The 19,997-nt window shown below is 40.2% G+C and overlaps 1 protein-coding gene across 2 annotated transcripts in view; it reads left to right on the forward strand.

Moving 5' to 3' along the window:
• The window catches only part of RGS12 (regulator of G protein signaling 12), a 145,328-nt gene extending 125,578 nt beyond the window's left edge, over positions 1-19,750 (forward strand). For both annotated transcript variants that reach the window (XM_075194353.1, XM_075194354.1), the window contains exons 14-18: positions 824-920; positions 2,106-2,173; positions 3,290-3,443; positions 3,878-4,480; positions 18,714-19,750. In XM_075194353.1, coding sequence (XP_075050454.1) covers positions 824-920; positions 2,106-2,173; positions 3,290-3,443; positions 3,878-4,480; positions 18,714-19,060 — 1,269 coding nt within the window. In that variant the 3' untranslated portion in view covers positions 19,061-19,750. The remainder of the gene's footprint in view (positions 1-823; positions 921-2,105; positions 2,174-3,289; positions 3,444-3,877; positions 4,481-18,713) is intronic.
• Positions 19,751-19,997: the final 247 nt, after the last annotated feature.

The raw sequence follows: 19,997 nt of genomic DNA on the forward strand, positions 1-19,997 counted from the left end.
ATACTTCCGGCTGGTTACCACATTGCTATTATCCGCCATCGCAATCTTGTTATAAGTAGTGAGGTGGTCACTTTGTGGTCAGGCTAAATAACCACAATATAACATGTGGCCAGTTGCAGGATTTAGGCCCTGATGTACATAGGATTCCAGTGCAACAAAAGAGATTTGTACATAGTTATCCCCACCAGCCTGACTACAAGGTTCCAAGCTGAACACTACGCTATGAATTGGCTCATTAGTTTTGGCATATATTGAACAATAGATCACAATTTTCATAAAGTTCGTGTATATATTAACCCGACATCATGTCTTTGGCTCTGCTGTGTCTTTCTTTTTATCTTACTATGTTGAACAAGTAACTCTGCCAAAAATGTAATATTTAATATTGGGTTGTGTTGACTAAGTTAAGTCACAAAGCCTTGGACAGCCTAGTGCAGGCCTGGCCTACCGGTGCTCTCCCTGCTATCGGCTGATTGTCTACGGGTAGATCGTGCTGGTGAACCACAGTCTAGCGCCAATCTCCTGCTTACCAATTATGCTGGTCTGATTCATATGCAAATGGAGGGTTCATGGAGGGGGGAGGAGCATTGACAACACCACAATGTGTTTAAACCAAACCAGAATAGGACGTATGCAGAAACTGGAACTGCTGAATGCTTTGGGGAGCCCAAACCGCGCACCCCAGGGAAGTGAAACCTCTGTATTTAATCTCATTGTAGTGAACTCAACCCAATATTACATTTTTCCGGTTTGGGTGGAGTAGTTCTTTAAGCTTAAGAGATTTTTTTTTTTTAATATAAGCTGTGTATTGTGCCGTCTACAGAGTGGGGAGCAGGAGCATCTAGACTTGGGAGTCCCTATATCCACCTTGGATGGACAGAGAGTTGTTCTAGAAGAGAAGGATGGTTCCAGAGGTAAAGGTGAGTCATTTCATTGTTGTAAGATATAACTGATTGCTCTGTCCTGTCTGCCAAACTTACCTTGTTAACCTGAAATAATAATAAAATATTCCTTAAGCGTCCTTAGTTCTCTGTCGTGGGTGGGGGTGGGGTGGGAGAATTAGGCAGCGACCAGACCACATTCCTAGGGACTTAAATAAACTGGAGGATTGGGTGGCCAAATGGAATATGAGGTTTAACATAAATGTAAGGTTATGCATTTAGGGATCAAACGCAACAGAACGCAATCTATGAATTAAATGGAATTTAATTTAGGAGAATCTATAATGGAAAAGGATTTGGGAGTACTTGTAGACAGTAGCAATAGTGCTCAATGTCAAGCAGCAGCTGCAAGGGCAAACAGTATTGGCATGCATAAAAAGGGGCATAGATGCAAGGTAAGAGTGTATAAATCGTTGGTAAGACCTCATCTTAAATATACAGTACAGTTCTGGGCACCACTCTATAAAAAAGATCATATGGAACTAGAAAGGGTTCAGAGAAGGGCCACAAAATTGATAAAGGGTATGGAGTCATTAAGTTATGAGGAAAGGTTAGCCAGTTTAGACATGTTTACTTTAGAAAAGAGGCGCCTAAGAGGAGCTATGATTACTATGTACAAATACATTAAGGGTCAATACAGAGAACTTTCATGGGAACTTTTTACCCCAAGGACTATACACAGGACACGTGGTCATCCCCTAAGGTTAGAGGCGAGGAAATTTCACAACTAGCAAAGGAAGGGGTTCTTTACAGTAAGGGCAGTCAAGATATGGAATTCACTGCCAGGGAAGGTTGTGATGGCAGATTCAATAGATATGTTTAAGAAAGGGTTAGACAATTTTTTTGCGGAAAAGTGTATCCAGGGATACGACCGTTAATTAAAATGAAGGATAGTAGTGGATATAAGGTAAAAATAGGACTGCAATATTGAGTTCAAATATAAGTGAGGGATCGCAGGAGATCCAAAATAGGTTCAACTTGATGGACTGGTGTCTTTTTTTCAACCTCATCAACTATGTTACTATATTCTAGGTTCTATAGTGAACAAATTCCTCCCGTGCGTTGCCGTGTTTTGTGCTTTTAATGGAGCCGACCTTCTCATTTTTATTTTTTTATTTTTTTCCCACTGTTTGAATTATAACTTCCAGCATTATTTCATTGCAGACAAAGGGAAGACCCCGGTGGTTAAATCCAATCCTGTGACAACGAACTCCAGAAATCATACATCCACGGTAATTCTATGTCATTGATTATGCTGATTGTTCATTTTTTGTGCATCTTAAAAGAGATCACTGACAAAAGACGTATATTAAATTAAAATCCCTAAATTTATAATGTCGTTGTCTGCAGCTCATTGCTATTCGTTTTTATTTAGAACGCGTACACACAGGTATTAACACCAAATTTAAATGCCAAGGTTTTGTCTATGTTGGTAATCGGAGCGTTACCTCCAAGTGCCCCAGCAGATTGGTGTACTATGTACTTCATGAGTACCCCTCTTATAACAAGCTTTCACACTCATGAACGCTGCTGGTGGCATTGATATTGAGTCAAAGTGAACACGAGTCAGAAAGTGTGTCTGTATACAGATCCGTTTTCCTACATAATTTTTTGGACTATCACTATACTATTGCCTTAACAGCACACTTTCAACTTAGAATATTAATGTATATGTGTACAAGATGTTAAGCTTCATTGCCATCTGGCTAGTAAAAATCAGAGGATATTTAATATTTGATTAATATCATTTAATCTCTTCCTTGAGCACTATTTTGTCAAAACGCATTTGTCATGAGCATTTGGAGCTCACTGTAGGCTACCCAACGCATTTCTCTGTTGTAAATGCAACAACATTAGGTATGGTGACATTAGAAACAATGGTTTCTAGGGTCAGAACCATTTAAATGCATTTTACTAATAAAGCTAGAAAAATGCAGCTAATCAACACCGTGAGTATGAGCCCTTATGGTCGAAAACCAACAAATCCACTTCTCTGCTAGTAAGGGTTAACTGTTCTAAACTGTAGCAACAATGTATCTGTAGTCAGGGAGAGACTGCTGGCTGGCTGCCAACCTATATTGTAGTGACTCTACTACAGCTAACAGGGGGAATGTAAAGGGGTCTGCTGGATTCTCCTGCAGACAGATAAGTTAAATAAGCTTTAGTATGTGTTTGTTTGGTATTTTTTTCCCACCATGATGCAGCAAATAACGTTTTGCAAATAATTTCCCTTTAAGTTGAGGGATAAAAATTAAGAAAATGTTGTAGAGTAGTACAGTGCTTAAAATGGCTCATGTGGATTAGGCCTTACTGTATGATAAACTAGAATTTTTCTGCCTTTACCTTAGGGAGAAGATCGGCCTCTTGTAAAATCCTCATCCATCAGACTGAAGGGGGAATACGGAAAAGGAACGAAAGATATTCGAGTGCCGAGAAAAGATGAAGGGGTTTTGAGGATGGGCAGAAAAAATCAGCATAAAATTAATCTGGACGAAGCAGAAGGTAAGTTCATGACGATGCAGCTCTCTTAAATTACTTCATCTGAATATTGCCAAAAATGTTCGAGAAAAGCAGAATATTATGCCAGGAAAGGAACAGAAACCTATTGTAAAACTGGCATAAACGCCAGATTCTGTCACCTGATCTTTAAAGTAGGTGTAGCTTAAAAATGGAAAAGTAAATACAAATTGGAACAATAAAATGATTATAGCAGTAATTGAAAATGGCAAAATGTAAAGGGCAAAAGTATTGTAGTTTGCACGCCAAAGGGCATGAATCTTATTTACATACCTGAAATCCTTCAGTTGCCCCCTATTGGAGATCTATGAAATTGGGCAGGTCTCCTATTTCAGTATCACTTCATATCCTCATTTTACCCATCTACTATTTCTAGATTAGTTTGTGAAGATTGCTAAAAGGTCACCGTTCTCTTGCAGCCTTTTTCGAATTGATTTCCAAAGCTCAGAGTAACCGAGCAGAAGATCAGCGTGGTCTACTACGGAAAGAGGACTTGGTTCTTCCCGATTTCCTTCGTCTGTCTCCACTTGACGCAGCTTCCTCCACCCTGACGTCCGCAAACGTCAACAAGAAGAGGACTGAAAAGAGCAATAGTCTCGATAAAAGCCGCGTATTGATAGGTACTAAACAAGACTTCCCGCACAATGGTGCAGACAAGTCCAGTAAGCACAGCGGACTGGAAAAGAGGGACAAATCTGACCTTGTGCCACCTGCTGGACGGAAACCATATGTTCCTTTTAACGCTCCATTGTCTCCAATTCCACATGTTGTTCAGGACAGAAATATCCCCAGCCGAGAGAGGCTTTCCAGAGACTTGTCCACTGGGAATATCCAGACTGTAGAAGACGACAATGTAGCCGATCTAACCCTAGTGGCCGAAGGGGACATTAGCAGTCCCAATAGCACTTTACTTCCACTACCCCCAACACCACCTTACGATGTCAGTAAGCTCTCCGAAGCCAACTTTTCACCCCCACTTCCATGCTCGGGCAGTCAAGATAACTCTGGATATCATAGATCAGGTATTTCTAGATTTTAGTCTTGTTGGGGGTTTTTTTGTTTTCTTTTACAGACTATACACTTCTATTTTGTGTATATCTTTTTTTTGTTTTTGTTTTTGTTTTTTAAAGTCTTGCACTTTTTAAACATTGCAGAATTGCACATTTTTTATTCATTTTTTTGATCTGTTTACAACACTATTCGAATGTGCAAAAGAGCAACAGGGATTGTGTACAATCCAAGTGCCAAAGCAGCCCGCTGCTTCGCTGGATCGGGTCTGTACTTTCTGCTTGTGCCCGTGCCATAGAGACAGGCCAACAGCTGGTGGTTATGGAATATGTTTTTTTCTGGTATTAATGATTCATTTGACAAGCAGTAGGAAAGGCTACTCATCATGCCCTGATATTGGTAATAGGTACACATCAGTACCACATATTGTATATTTGACATTTTGAAGCCTATATTACTTGAATGTTGAGGCGTATGGGCGACGCATACTCCAATGGAGCTGTTCCTGTAGCTTTTTTTTTTTTTATTATTATTATTATGACGGTTATTAGCATATCTCCCTTGTGACCACCTCACCCAGGGCACAATGTTCTTTGCACTGATTTTCAGATTAAATTAATTTGAACTTAATGTTATACACACCATAAGCCTGCGTTGTGTCAGCATTGGTCAAATTTGGGAAGAGGGAAAATGGTTTTCTACGAAAAGTTGTTCCTAGCGTTGGAGATCATGTTTATAGGTCTGTGTCTATACTTCCATGCCCTAGGTCCGGCCTGGACAAACAGTTGGCTTTCCTTGTGTTGTAAAACTACAAATCCCAGCATGCCCTGACGGCTATCTTCTTGCTATTGGCTGACAAAGCATGCTGGGACTTGTAGTTTCTTAACACCAGGAGAGCCACATATTGCCTAGGTCCATCTCAGGTGCGTGCAGTCTTTTATATGCCAGCGTAGAGGTTAATCTGCCAGGCTCATGGAAGGTGTGATATATGAATTATCATCAAATTTCATATTTTTCTACAACAGTTGTTTTTATTGATTTTTTCGGTTATATAAAAAAACAACAAAAATGTGTCATATTTGTATATATATATTTTTTTTTTTATTCTATTTAGTGTGTATCGCGAACAGTTTTTCTTATTTAAATTGGAAAGAAAAGAACTTTTGTTTTTTTGTATTTTACAATATAGAACATTCGTTTATTCTTCATAGTTTTCTGTAAATATTCATCACCGGTATCAAATGCTCTGCAAGCATCTCAGAAACCCAGACTATGGATAAATCGCCTGTATAGTGTATATTGGTCCTTCACACTTTGATTTCTAAATCGGATCTCTCTATAAAGTGTGCCTTTTTTTTGAAGCATGTTCTGTGTGTGTTCCAATATGTATTTTCTGCTGTGATTTCATAATGATTTTATAACGCATTATACATTCCTAACACTCCTTAAAGGCATTCTACATTTATCGATCCTGAATCGTAACCACTTTTCATTGCATTTTATGGGCCAAAAGGCAGCTAATTCCAATCTGAACACGAGAGGAAAAAATGGATTTCATGGATATAATAAACATTTCATTGTACACACACTTTGCAAAATCAAAAGTCGCAAACAACAATGTATATACTTGAGTTTTAAGAGTGATGCCACATCCCAGATTGAACATCCGGGAAGATTTGAGAGTCGTCGTTAAAAGTTCAGTGGGTGAATCTATATGGTAATTGGACCCCACAGTCAAAGTGATGTAGTGACATATAGGAGTTTGCCAAAGGCTGATGTAACACTTTCGTAGTGAATTGATAGGCTACAATATTTGTTTAGCCTAACAAAATGGCTGCCTCCGCTAGGTTTAGAACACAGTTACACCTTTAATGGGTATACAAAGTTCCAGTGTAAAGGATCTGCATGCAAACACAAATTGTAGAATTCCTTTAAGGGCTATCGATGCATTTGCACTTAGAAGCTTGAAATGATCTTGTATACTGCATGTAAGCACAATCCTGTGTGATCTGTAGCCTGTGTTCATTTTATTCCTGCTTTTGTAGATACCGTGATTGTAGACATTTTGTATCAATTCTCTCAAAATGTAATAAACTCCTGTCTCCATTCTGTTTCTCTCTGTGTGTGTTCTGCTTCTCTCAAATTCTTGACGTTCTCAATCTAACACAATCACCCCCCCTCCAAACAAAAAATACCCCTGTAACTTATTCATTTAATATGCGTCACATGACCTATCTACTTAACATGACTTCATATAATTGACAGTAGCTCAAGGAGAATGAGTTGGCGTTGATATGGCTTTAATTCAAAGGTGCATTAAATGGAATCTTTCTCCAAAACAAACTTTATGGGATAACTTGACTCAAACATGTTTCTTAATTTAAATCATTGTGCTGGGTGCTGTAATTTATTGGGAAAACTCTTGGGTACTTGAAATAGCACCTGTCCCTGAAATCAGCTGTTGAAACCTCAAAATCACACTGTTGGTGCAATTTGACAGATACATTGAGATTAACTAACACCTGCAGTCACAAATTGCACCAAGGTTGTTTTTTCATGGTTAGATGTTACTAAGAAAGGTTAGTTTTGTTGTGTAGTTTTTGTAAATGTGTCCTGGTCATAATGGTAGGACCTTTTTCTATTGCAAATGATTTTGATTTGTATTTTACCCCAATACAGTGAGTTTTATTATTAAGTGTTTATTAATGGGAGTTTAAATTTATTACAGGTGATAATGCTTGGTTAAATGATATGCTTATGTATGTATATGTGTGTGTGCTTTGTATTTCTATAATATTATGATGCTTTTGCTGATCTTATCTATGAAATCCTGGTTTTTTAATTATTAGTAATATTGTAGAATTGTAAGGGGCCGCAGCACTGTGCAGTAGGGAAACCTGGACTTACATAAAACAAGGACATACAAGGCAGACAATATAAATGCAGACATGAGGGTATGGAGGACCCTGCTTATTAGAGAACTTACATTCTACGTAGAAGAGGGTTCAGCTGAAACAAGTAAACGTGGCTCAGAGTGGAGATTGGGGCAGCTGTGAGGGTGTATTAATGTGAATAGTGTTATCGGGATAAGGTAAGCTCTAAAAAGGAGATGGGTTTTTAGAAAGCATCTACAGATATGAAGGCTGTGGGAAGCCTGATTGGACGTGGTTGGGAATTCCATAAGTGGGGCGCAGCACGGGAGAAGTCTTGTAGGTGGGAGTGAGAGGTGGTTATCAGAGATGAGACAAGGCGCAGGTCAGAGGTAGATCTAAGAGGGGGGGAGGGAGAGAATTTTAATATAAGATTGAGATGTATGGAGGGGTGGTATGGTTGAGGGATTTGTAGGTAAGGGTGAGTAATTTGAATTTGATTCTAATCTATTTTTAATTAAATGTAATGATTTAATTCATTATGGACAGGTGTGTCTTCTGTGTGTCTTCTGTATGTCTTCTGTATGTCTTCTGTATGTCTTCTGTATGTCTTCTGTATGTCTTCTGTATGTCTTCTGTATGTCTTCCAGCAGATTTTTGTTTTTGTTCTAAAAAACAAATGTATCTGTTGCTGCATCTCAGCAGAGTCAGATTAAAGTCCCAGGGCGCCTTCAGTAGATATTGGTTTGGACTACACATCCCCTTTCCCCGATCCATCCATGCCAAAATGTCTTTCCCATTCTTGCTGGGGCTTGTTGTCCCTTAAAAAACAAGTTGCATAAATAAGAGTCTGATTTAGTGGTTGCTTCCCCATCAGGTGTTATTAAATGGTCACTAACCCCACAGTACATTAAGAGCCCCCACCATTAATACCCCCTACATACGTATCCACATAACATGAATACTCCCCAGCCCCCACATAATATTTATACACCAGAGTGGGAGGGAGAGGAGCAGATTGCTGATATAGGCTGCAGTACATTAGTAGCTGATCATGCAGTGCAGGAAGCAGAGCATTGGCAGAGCAGGCCCCCATTAGGTCAGGACCAACCCTAATAATCCTGGGCCTCTCAAATCAGGGTCAATGGCAGCTGGCACCCAGAAATTATAAACTACATTATCTTTCAAATGATTTGCAATGTGCAATAAATGCAGTTTTATAATGTCCTCTGTGCTTTAATTTAAATGACAGAGGGTAAAATTTCAAATTGCTGCAATTCACGTATTTAAAGATATGATTTGAATCACCTTCACTTTATCACAAAATGAATAAATTGCATTAGCGTCTTTCTTACACCCATCTTTAATCATTGAGACTCTACAACATGTTTTGGAAGCTACATCCATCTTTTTTTTTTATTTCTTTTATATAAATATATAACTTCTAATATGGTTCTAAATCTGTGATTTTGCTTAGCTGGTTACTTTTCAAGAAGTACATTAATATTTCCACGTTTTATTCCAAGCTGCGAATGTCAGAAGATAAATTGGTTGGGAAAATTCTTCTGACACTTTTAATACTGAATGGGCCACACAAGCATCTACTAAAGCGCGGTTTATAACTAATAAGCCTTTAATGTATTTTACATCACGGCTGGATGCAAATAGGGAGCAACATAGACCAGATACAGTGCTTAATGCTGCCATTTATATTACGCTTTGCTGTTCAGTAAAACAAGATTTTTCCTATTCATGAGCTGCATAATATTAAAGGGTCATTCATTTAAAGGCCCAGTAACGCTATCATACAGGCAGGCCCTAATGTAGACTTTTTTTTTTTTTCTTTTTCGCTGTAGGCAATTTTTTGTGATGCTCCCTTGTCCCCACTATGATCCACGGCTGTGTCCCATTTCTTCATCATCATCATCACCATTTATTTATATAGTGCCACTGATTCCGCAGTGCTGTACAGAGAACTCACTCACATCAGTCCCTGCCCCATTGGGGCTTACAGTCTAAATTCCCTAACATTTCTATAAAATATATGAATGAAGATAAATTTATTGGCTCTAGTGGGACTTATTACTAATTTTTAATCTAGTAACCGTTTCATTGGCCAACTTGACATTGTTTTCCCCCTTCATACAATATTAGCTAATTGTTTTTTACGTGCCTTTCTACAACCTTCTACTTAATAGATTTTGTTTTATCTTTGTGGTTCTCTTTAGTGTTTTTCACCTTAGCCTTTTGTATCATCTAATACTGCTCTTGGGCGTGACACAATACTGCTCTGTGGATTCCATTGTATTCCATGCACAGACCAGTGTTATGTTGTATTGTACAATAAAATCACGTGTAGGAAATAGAAAAGCCCTTTGTAAATTAAAACGCATACATAACGAAGATAATGTATTTAGTAAGGTTTGCAGGAGTTAATGTCAAGTTTCTCTAGATATCCAGTTTTTTTTTTCTCCTAAGAAAAATGTTTACATAAAAGTTTTTAAAATCTGATTCTACACATCACAAAAAAATCTATATGGTAAAAATACAAAACCCCTAATATTGACTTGAAAATGTTCCAAAATAGTAAAACTTCTGGGAAGTTCTAGAGTGAAATACGAGACCAGGATAGAGATGACAATTTGCATGATTAAATGAGCGCTCCAGCCCGCTGATTGAAGCCAACACTATCTGCTTGGTGGTGTTTGGGAGTTTATCTTGTCCTGCAAGTGATAAATTAGGACAAGGGGGAAGTAAACAATGAAGTCTGATTGTTTTCCAATGTCTTAAAATAGCAAGTGGAGGAAGATAGTCCTTGAGATAAAGCCAATTGGACTAAAGTGAGAGGTCATTCATCCTAGGCTGTCACTCCAAGACAAGATTACCTTAACACAAACATGCATTCAACAGACAGCTGGCAAGAGAGAACACAGCAGTCTACATCAATGTCATACACTATTTCAGGGGACCATGTAGTAAAGAATGTGCAAACTTTACTAGTAATATTTTAGAAGTAGGGATTTTTTTCACAAATTTTTTTGGGGAAAGTAACGTTTGGTAAAATATGTCCCTCGTTTTGAGGTGCTGTCATCCAGACTGAAAATACCTCTTGTCTCCGTTCTCAGTGAGCATAAGGTGAATTAATTTCTCAACACTTGACTGAATGTCTGAATAATTACAGTAGGTATATTAATACACTGCATTAAGAGGTCCCTGACTAATTAAAGGTGGCTCAGCCATATTTTTGGACATTTCAAATAAAGTCTGGGAAAATTGGGTGCCCTCCAAAATTTTCAAAGTTGGGTTTCCTCTGCATCTGTCAGTGGGCGACTGGGCAATCTGAACACCAAAAACGGAGATTGGGAGTACACTAGATTGCTCAACCGGTGGTACTCATTACCACGACAGTGTCAACCCCGACAACGGTTTAAACTACATGGAAATAACGATGGCTAGAAGGACTACGTAATAAAATACCTAATTACCATTTGTCAGACGTGCAGCTTTAAATCACTGTGCAATCCGAATGCCCTAAACACCTACAGTAGGATAGGACGTCATTTAGTATGGACACACTGAAAATGAAGGTTTTAAAGTGGCAGTACCTGGACCCTACGCCTGTATGCCATTAAACAAGTGTGGGCTCCGTTTTCAGTGTGTCCATAGTAAATGATGTAGCTGTTTAGGGCATTCGGATTGCACAGTGCACAGTGATTTAAAGCTCCGGATAAACTGCATGTCTGACATATGGTAAGTAGGTATTTTATTACTGTAGACCTTATAGCCATTGTTATTCCCATGTCGTTTAAAACCTTGTCAGGGTTCACATTGCCGTTTTACCGTACCCCACCGCGTTCAACGGTAGATGCCACGCCGCGCATCTATCAAACACCAGTTTATTTGTAAACTGTGGATTTGCGGTACATGCCTAGATGTGTAAATATAAGTGTCTGCCTTCTGCCTGCAATCTTTCCTGTTCTGGTCTCTAAAGATCACCTTTGCAGTGCTGAGGGGCACCTATAACTGCCAGGGTGGAAAGTCTTAATACTACTATAGGACTTACTACCTCTTGAGTGAATCACCACCTGGATAAAAAGGGGTCCTTTTGTGGGGACAAATAACTGTCGTAAATGCGCCATATTCAGCTCTCGAGTCCAAGTTAAATATCTGGTCCTGGAAAAGAGATTTGCATGTGGACATAAAATGAGACCCCAGTCCTGCAAACAGTCCTCACTGAGTAGCCATTGTCCTGAGTCCTTCCATCGGAAAATAGAATTCGTTGTACCCTGGCAGATGCTGCCACATTTGTAAATTACATTAAGTGACCTAAGTAGATCAAGGTATAGGACAAAAAGTGTAAACTGAAGAGCATGTCAGTTAGCTTGATCTGGCATCAGTGATCAGACCTTTGTACCCAGCGATCTGCAGTCTACTCAGCGTTTCTGTTATTGTGGAGACTAGCCTCACACAAGCTCTGGATTTGCCCCATGATGTAGGACGAAGAGGCACCACCCTCCTGTGCATTATCTGCTGTTCTTAAGGGACAGCACAGACCGCGTGTGTACTCTGCAGATATGATTAGGCATAAAAACAAATCTGTTATTTTATGTATATTATTCATCTCTGTCAATAGGTGGTTTTATTTGATCTTTAGGAAAAGTCCCAGCAATTCATTTGTCTGTAACACATTTAATGTGAATATTCTTTTAGCAGAAGAAAAGTCACCAAGATGGCAGCCAAATGTCTCAAATAGAGTTACTGTAACATAAAATGGCAGCCAGTTACCCAGCAACGGGACTTGCTCTCTGTGTAAGTTTAGGATGAGAGATATAACCATCAGTGTTACACTGGAGTGTAATTACTAACACAGGAAGGTCACACATTACATTTGAGGAGGAGCATGAGATCATAGTATGAGATGCATGTAGCACAGCTAGGTAAAGCAGTTGGTTAGTGAAGCTGGTGAGACGACAGCTCTATCGAATTACAACCTAACCTGTGGTCTTTCTGACATCATCATACAATCACAGACTAACCTGCTACACAGAATGTATGAATGCACTGCGCTCAGTGACATCACCATCTACTCACAGACTAACCTGTGACACAGACTGTATGAATGCACTGCGCTCAGTGACATCACCATCTACTCACAGACTAACCTGTGACACAGACTGTAGGAATGCACTGCGCTCAGTGACATCATACAATCACAGACTAACCTGCTACACGGAACGTATGAATGCACTGCGCTCAGTGACATCACCATCTACTCACAGACTAACCTGTGACACAATGTATGAATGTACTGCGCTCAGTGACATCATACAATCACAGACTAACCTGCTACACGGAACGTATGAATGCACTGTGCTCCGTGACATCACCATCTACTCACAGACTAACCTGTGACACAGAATGTATGAATGCACAGTGCTCAGTGACACCATACAATAACAGACTAACCTGCTACACGGAACGTATGAATGCACAGTGCTCAGTGACACCATACAATCACAGACTAACCTGTGACACATCATCATCATCATCATCATCATCATTTATTTATATAGCGCCACTAATTCCGCAGCGCTGTACAGAGAACTCATTCACATCAGTCCCTGCCCCATTGGAGCTTACAGTCTAAATTCCCTACTATAGACACACACTCACACACAGACAGACAGACAGACAGACTAGGGTCAATTTGATTGCAGCCAATTAACCTACCAGTATGTTTTTGGAGTGTGGGAGGAAACCGGAGCACCCGGAGGAAACCCACGCAAACACAGGGAGAACATACAAACTCCACACAGATAAGGCCATGGTTGGGAATCGAACTCATGACCCCAGTGCTATGAGGCAGATGTGCTAACCACTACGCCACCGTGCTGCCTAGAATGTATGAATGCACAGTGCTCAGTGACACCATACAATCACAGACTAACCTGCTGCACGGAAGGTATGAATGCACTGTGCTCTGTGACATCACCATCTACTCACAGACTAACCTGTGACACGGACTGTATGAATGTACTGCGCTCTGTGACATCATCATACAATCACAGACTAACCTGCTACACGGAACGTATGAATGCACAGTGCTCAGTGACATCATACAATCACAGACTAACCTGCTACATGGAAGGCATGAATGCACAGTGCTCAGTGACATCATACAATCACAGACTAACCTGCTACACGGAATGTATGTACTGCGCTCTGACATCATCATCTAATCACAGACTAACCTGCTACATAGACTGTTGCACTAGCCTCAGACTGTGACATGCAGTCACTAGTAACAAAGATTACATTTACTCAGGTGAGGAGGGCACATGTAAGGGTCTCAGTGACCATTATTTCACCTAAGATCTTAAATGCTCAGTGCTTATTTTTCCCATAATTCAAGTTCCTGAAGCACCGACATCAGTTCATACAACTGTTTTACTCTACTTGTCCCACAAAAGCCCAGCTGTCAACACTTTAAAATAATTACCAGGAAAATGCTGCTGTGATGTTATCTGGGAACATCACACGCGATGCTGTTTCGGCTGACATTCCAGTGCTACAATTCAGACATGCAGGAAAAGATAAAGTGTATTGTGCAGTTAGTCAATAGTGACAATTCCTGGGATAGTCCCTGAAAATGAGGGACAGCTGGCTGAGAAGATTTATGGGTGGTTAGGCCTGAAATAACCGATGGTAGCCACATGTCATTACTTAGACTAAAACACTTACATTAAAGCTACAATCCCACCTGGGGAGGGAGGAAGCATTATAGTTCCTCTAACTTGCCGCACTCTATGGGGCTGCACCAGGCTGGCGGGTTTCCCCATCTCCGTGGTTCGTCTCTCAGCTCTAGATGAAAACCGGTATACGTTTAGTAGTATACTGTATACGTTTAAAAGGGAATGTGATCGGGAGGACCAATGAGAAGCCGCAGTCATGGCCATTGTGACTTCTTGTTCCACCTGTCCCCTTCTGCAGCCCTTTTAAAGTGTTGAACAAAATGTGCGCCACTTTCGGTGGTAATGCACCACCTAGTAAAAGATTTTACTCAGGGGCCCCTCTTCCCCACCCGAGGCCCCGGCCTTTTTTTTCTGGTTTATCTTACAGATCCAACTGAACACCAAGCAGGCGAAGGAGTGACATATTGCAGTTTGGGATTGGTCCTCCTCTTCACCTTCATTTAAAGCTAGTTAGCTAAATTGATTTGCCGGTTCTGTATGCATGTAGCAGGACCCGGGGCCCCGATAGGAGAAGGAGGCTCTTTCGCCAGCAGTGCAGTATGTACGTCTAGTCGCTATCCAATGACGATTGTCCACTTCCAATAGTGTGGTTCCAAAACACAATGCGATTTAATAGCAAGAAGCACCAAAGTAACAATTCAATAATATAAGTACAGACGATTGCATACGCAGGCGCCCTGGATCCAGCATATAGTCATGAAGTCTGTGGTTTGCAAAGAGTGTCTGCTGGGCCCAAAACTCTTGCTTATATAAAGTCAGTGATACAGTGAAAACAATACAGATGATTTGGTATGTTTCCATAGGTTCAAGCTTCAGGATGGTCCAGTGTAATGCAGATCATTGGCCAGTTCAGACGATGCCCTCCAGGGGTGGGGGTCAGCTCTCCAAAAGATGCATACTAATCTTCCCACCGAAAGCTGGTTCAAACTGGTCTATTTACATTACACACAATACAATTCTGACCATTTATTCCCTATAATCCATAACTTGCATACGCAAGGAGCGATATCGTAGCCTATAGAACCGGACGTCTGCGAATGAACAGGGAATTAGAATGATACCAAACAATATTTATTTCCTGTAACCTGAACCTTAGGTCTCAATAAAGTGTATATAACATTATAATATTTAACTATAAACTCTGCTACATTTCATCACAAATAACTCTGTGTTGCAACTATTTTTAATATGAACTAATTGCAAGTGTATGTATTTGTGTCAATGTGTGTATAAGTGTTCGCTCGTGTTGTGGTTAATTACGCTCCTCCGCGCTGTAGCGTGCTAGTCGCATAATTTCAGACATAGACAATCAGATTGATGGATATTAATTTGGAATGACCATATCCAATTATTTGACTTTGACCAGCTTTAACATAATAACAGCCATAAAAACACTGTAATACCTACTGAAAAAATGTGAAACTAACAATAACATGTTTATGTAACAGCAGACAATACAACTAGAGCATTCCTTTACCATTCTATACAAAGTGTCTGAGAGTCAGGTTAATGTGAGCAGTGGAATAACAAGAGAAGAGCCTGCAGAACCAGTCTTGTCTGCATAATAATAGTTATCCCCTGAAGTCTCATATGCCTGAAACTGTTACAGGTAGATTTGTGCATTTTAGTGGCTGCTCTGTCACATAAATAACTTCCTATTCTAGTTTCAGTTATATTGCAAAGGAGTTTTTCCATCTTCCAACTTTATTGGTCTATGTATGCCTCATGCAATGTTTATTATGATCATTTATTTATATAGTGCCAATGATCTTACACAGCCCTATACACAGATTCATATTCATATCAGTCCCTGTCCCATTGGATCTTACTTTCTAAATTCCCTAACACACACTAGGGGCCATGAACCCAAGAGTATGTTTGTGGAGTGCAAACACGGGGAGAACATGCAAACTCCGCACAGATTGGTTGGAATTGAACCCATGACCCCAGCACTGTGAGGTAGCAATGCTAACTACTGTGTCACCTGCTGCCCGAAACAGATTCCTATATGTTTCTTGCTCCTTTCGCTGTAAGGGTGAGTTATGATGTACAACAATGGTAAATTGCAGGGCAAATGTTTTTTTGGGGGGAGGGATGTCTTGTACCTACATTTGCTTCTTTGCACCTAGTTCAATGGGAAGAACATTGGGGTTTTTGTGCCAACATGGCATTGTCTGGTGATGTGCACAATTTTGGGTAATTGGAGCAGTTGGATGGATCAGGAGCCTTCTTACTGAGTAGGAATTAGGCAAATTTATACTCTATTTATTCACCCACATTCAAAATTTATTTTTGGGGGTAGAAGGGAGGGGGGTATTATTCAAACGAGGGGTGGAGAGGGCCACTTTGTGGAAGGGCACATTTAAAGGGGCCGTCCATGCTTTGCCGGAGGGTCTACAGACTGTTTCTGCCCACAACAGAACTTGAATTCTTGGCCACCTCTTAGACACCAGAGATTGGGTCTCATCTAGAGATGATCAAAACTGTTTTGCAAAATACTCACCTTGTTTCACACTTGGCCACGAAAATCTCACCCATTTCCCTGACATAATTTGCCCATAAGTGTTCTGAGCGGAATTCCCCCTCTCACTCTCTTTCCACCCAGACTTCCCATAATGTCTTCTGTCTGGACTTCTCCCTCAACCACTCCTCAGAGCCAGATGAACTGAAACCATCGTCCTCTCAGCTGTATTTAAAGACACAATGTCCCTTTATCGTCATGATTAAAACATAAATTAGGCTAGAATAAAAACTGAAAAGTGGAAATGAATGAAAGGTCGTGGTTGCTTAGTAACCAGCCAAATATAACCCTCAACTTTGGCATGTCCCAACATTCTATTCTAAGAGTTGACTGACCGTTTTTGCGGGCCATGTGCGCATAGCTGGCTTGCGCGGTGGAGCTAAAAGCCTATACTTGGGCTTTCAGTACCACTTATAAGAAAAATAATAATAATAAAATAGTCAAAAAAATAGATTAAACATTTTTAAAATATTTTAAAACTATTGCTGAATGAAAAAAGGCTTTACTCAAATACTAAAGCATTTCTTCATAAAAAGAAAATTTCTGTTATCTCCATACATGATCATTGTTAAATAGGCTTCCCATGGAGAATGTATCGACGGAGTAACCTGACTAGCTGTCGCTGCCGGTTAGTCCTTGATAGATAGAACTTTTTGCCCTTTAATAAATAGAGCCCTTAGTGTTATAGATTCCAAAGACTAATACTGAAGATAATATTTCAAAACACAGTCTGCTTAATAGGAAATGGGTTTGGATTGGGTTCACAATTTGATGACTTACTTGGCGCATCCCTTGTTTGCTTAGTAACAATCCGCCAGGCCAGTTGGAACCTATTAGTGCAACAATTTAGGAGAAATGTCTTATGAGAAGTTGAGCACACATGAGACATGGTTTATAGAGACTTTGTGAAAATTAAAATTCCTCTATGATTGGATTTTTAAATGTACTCCTATTTGTTCCTAATTATAGTTTATAATAGTATAATCGTACTTGCTAACATTTTAAATTTGTAAAGCGGGACACGCCTCCTTCAAAATTGGGCGTGACCGTGTCACATTAGCGGCATGTCTAAGTCACAATGTGTTTGGTCACATCCAGTGCTATTCTGCCCCCAACTCCCAATTCCTTCCCTAAAACCAACCTTGAATTGCCGCTTGCACCAGAGGCGCCTGCTGGACAGTCCCCAGAACAGATAACATGCTATAGAGCAGGCCTGTCCAACCTGCGGCCCTCCAGATGTTGTGAAACTACAAGTCCCAGCATGCCCTTCCAGCTATCAACTGGTTGTCTACTGGCAAAGCATGCTGGGACTTGTAGTTTCACAACACCTGGAGGGCCGCAGGTTGGACAAGCTTGCTATAGAGCAAGAAGCCACGTTCTGAAAACTCTTGTGTCTGACCCAACAGATGCTTAAGTCAGTAGGTAGATTAAGTTGCATTTATTAAATAAATATTAATCTCCAGTTGCCCTTGCCCCCATAAGTACTAATTTATTCAGAGGCTAAGTGTAAGAAAATAAAAGTAAACCAAGTAACTTCTGTGAGCGTGCATTGGTGTGTATGTTTCAATGTTTCCTTGCTTCTGTGTGTAACGTGTAAGTGTTATGTCACTCTGTGGGGGCAATTAAAATTGGCCGCGTTATTGCCGTTAATACGGTAATAGTGCGTATTATTACCGTTAGTACGGTAAATTTAACGCCTATTTTTGTTCGCAAAAATCCAGGTTAAAATGACCATTTTAACATAATACAATTAGCGTTATTCCTACACTAATGTGGCCTAATTGAATCAGCCCTTGTGTGTCTTTCAAGTGTTTTATAAGGAATAAGGTACCCTCCAACTGTAAATTATTACGGATATTCAAAGTTACCTCGGAGTTCCATGACCTGGAGTCTTGGAACTCCTCAGTGAAGGGAGCATTATCCTAAGTATGTTACAATTTTGTGTAGCTTATACGAGATCAATTTTAAATGATAAAATTGACATCCCTACATTTAGTATGGAAAAATTTAATTTAATTTCCAGATCCTGATGAAGAAAATGCTGCAATAATGAAAGATTTGTTTGCATTAAACCTAAACTTGTCTGTTTTCTATTGAAACTCAGGTAACAGGGACAGAAAGAAAAAATTGTCCCGAAGCACAGAAAGTTTTTGGGAGCAATCTCAAGATAGCTACAAGGAGAAAACCGTCAACAGGTGCAACAGCTCAGCTCACCCCCCGCAAGCCGGGAGGGTCATAGACGTGGACGAAGTTAAACATTCGTCAAGAAGCCATGATTCCCGGGAGGATGTGGGCAACGTGAGTTTCGAGGGTTACATTTCAGAACTGAAGTCTTGCAAGGGCCGAATGCGGACAGGCGTGTACAGGACGTCTGACCTCCCAACAATGGTGTCTACAAAGAGTGAGAGGAGCAAAGAGTCGGACGTGAAATTTAAAGCCACCTTTGTGTAGAGCAGAGGCAGGACAACCTGCGGTGGTCCAACTGTTGTGGATATATGTATCCAATATCTCTGGTGTAGAGGCGCTGCCACAAACACGGAAACACCAGCTATTATCCACGTCCTTCCTCTTGTCGTGGCCACGTTGGGTTGTCTTTGAGTGTATTCAGCAACCACTTTGTAGATTGCTAATTCCTTCATTCTTACTCTATTTTGAAGTTTGTGTTTGTTATTTATTTTGCCAATAAGAGTGGGCACTCACCAAGCTCGGTAAAGGTGTCGGCATCATTATTAATGACAAATGAAGTTTTCATGCTTACAGAGAGTGTGCACACTGAGGACCAGTGATACTGCTATTTCTGTATTTGATCATATATATTTTTTTAGTATTGATATATGAGTCTGTACTTGTGAAACAGAGGTTCTGGGTGCATGGATAGCCAATAGAGGCAAGTAATGGGTAATTCATAGGGTAAATTTTAATCATTCTTCCCTTTGTTTTTTTTACAGTAACTAGCTGTGAGCATGTGATTACCTTCTATGACTAAAAAATGTAGTAAGAGAATTCTTATTATGGTTTTCATGTTTTTGGTGGTTACTTAACTAAACCCGGATAATTAATCAGAATGAATGGCATCATCCTTGGGCATGTTGGTATATGCGGTTGTAAGATTTCTGCTATTGACCTGTGTGTGCCGTCATCATTTAAGTCTCTGAATCAGATCCATTCTTTTATACAGCTCTCCATCACTGGACCCAGCGGCTCTCCTAACAAAACCCCAGCTAGGAGTGAATACTCTGGACAGTTAGGTCAAGAAACCGGCAGAGGTCCAAGGGTGGGCCCCCAGGATTGATGTACGATTCTGAGGGATTTTTGTAAACCCTATTGCTAAAGGTAGAAAATCTTTTTAACCCGACCAGCCCGGGCGTTACACTGTGCACAGGCCCAA

This window comes from Mixophyes fleayi, chromosome 1 (genome assembly GCF_038048845.1).
Source record: "Mixophyes fleayi isolate aMixFle1 chromosome 1, aMixFle1.hap1, whole genome shotgun sequence".
Taxonomy (NCBI): Eukaryota; Metazoa; Chordata; class Amphibia; order Anura; family Limnodynastidae; genus Mixophyes; species Mixophyes fleayi.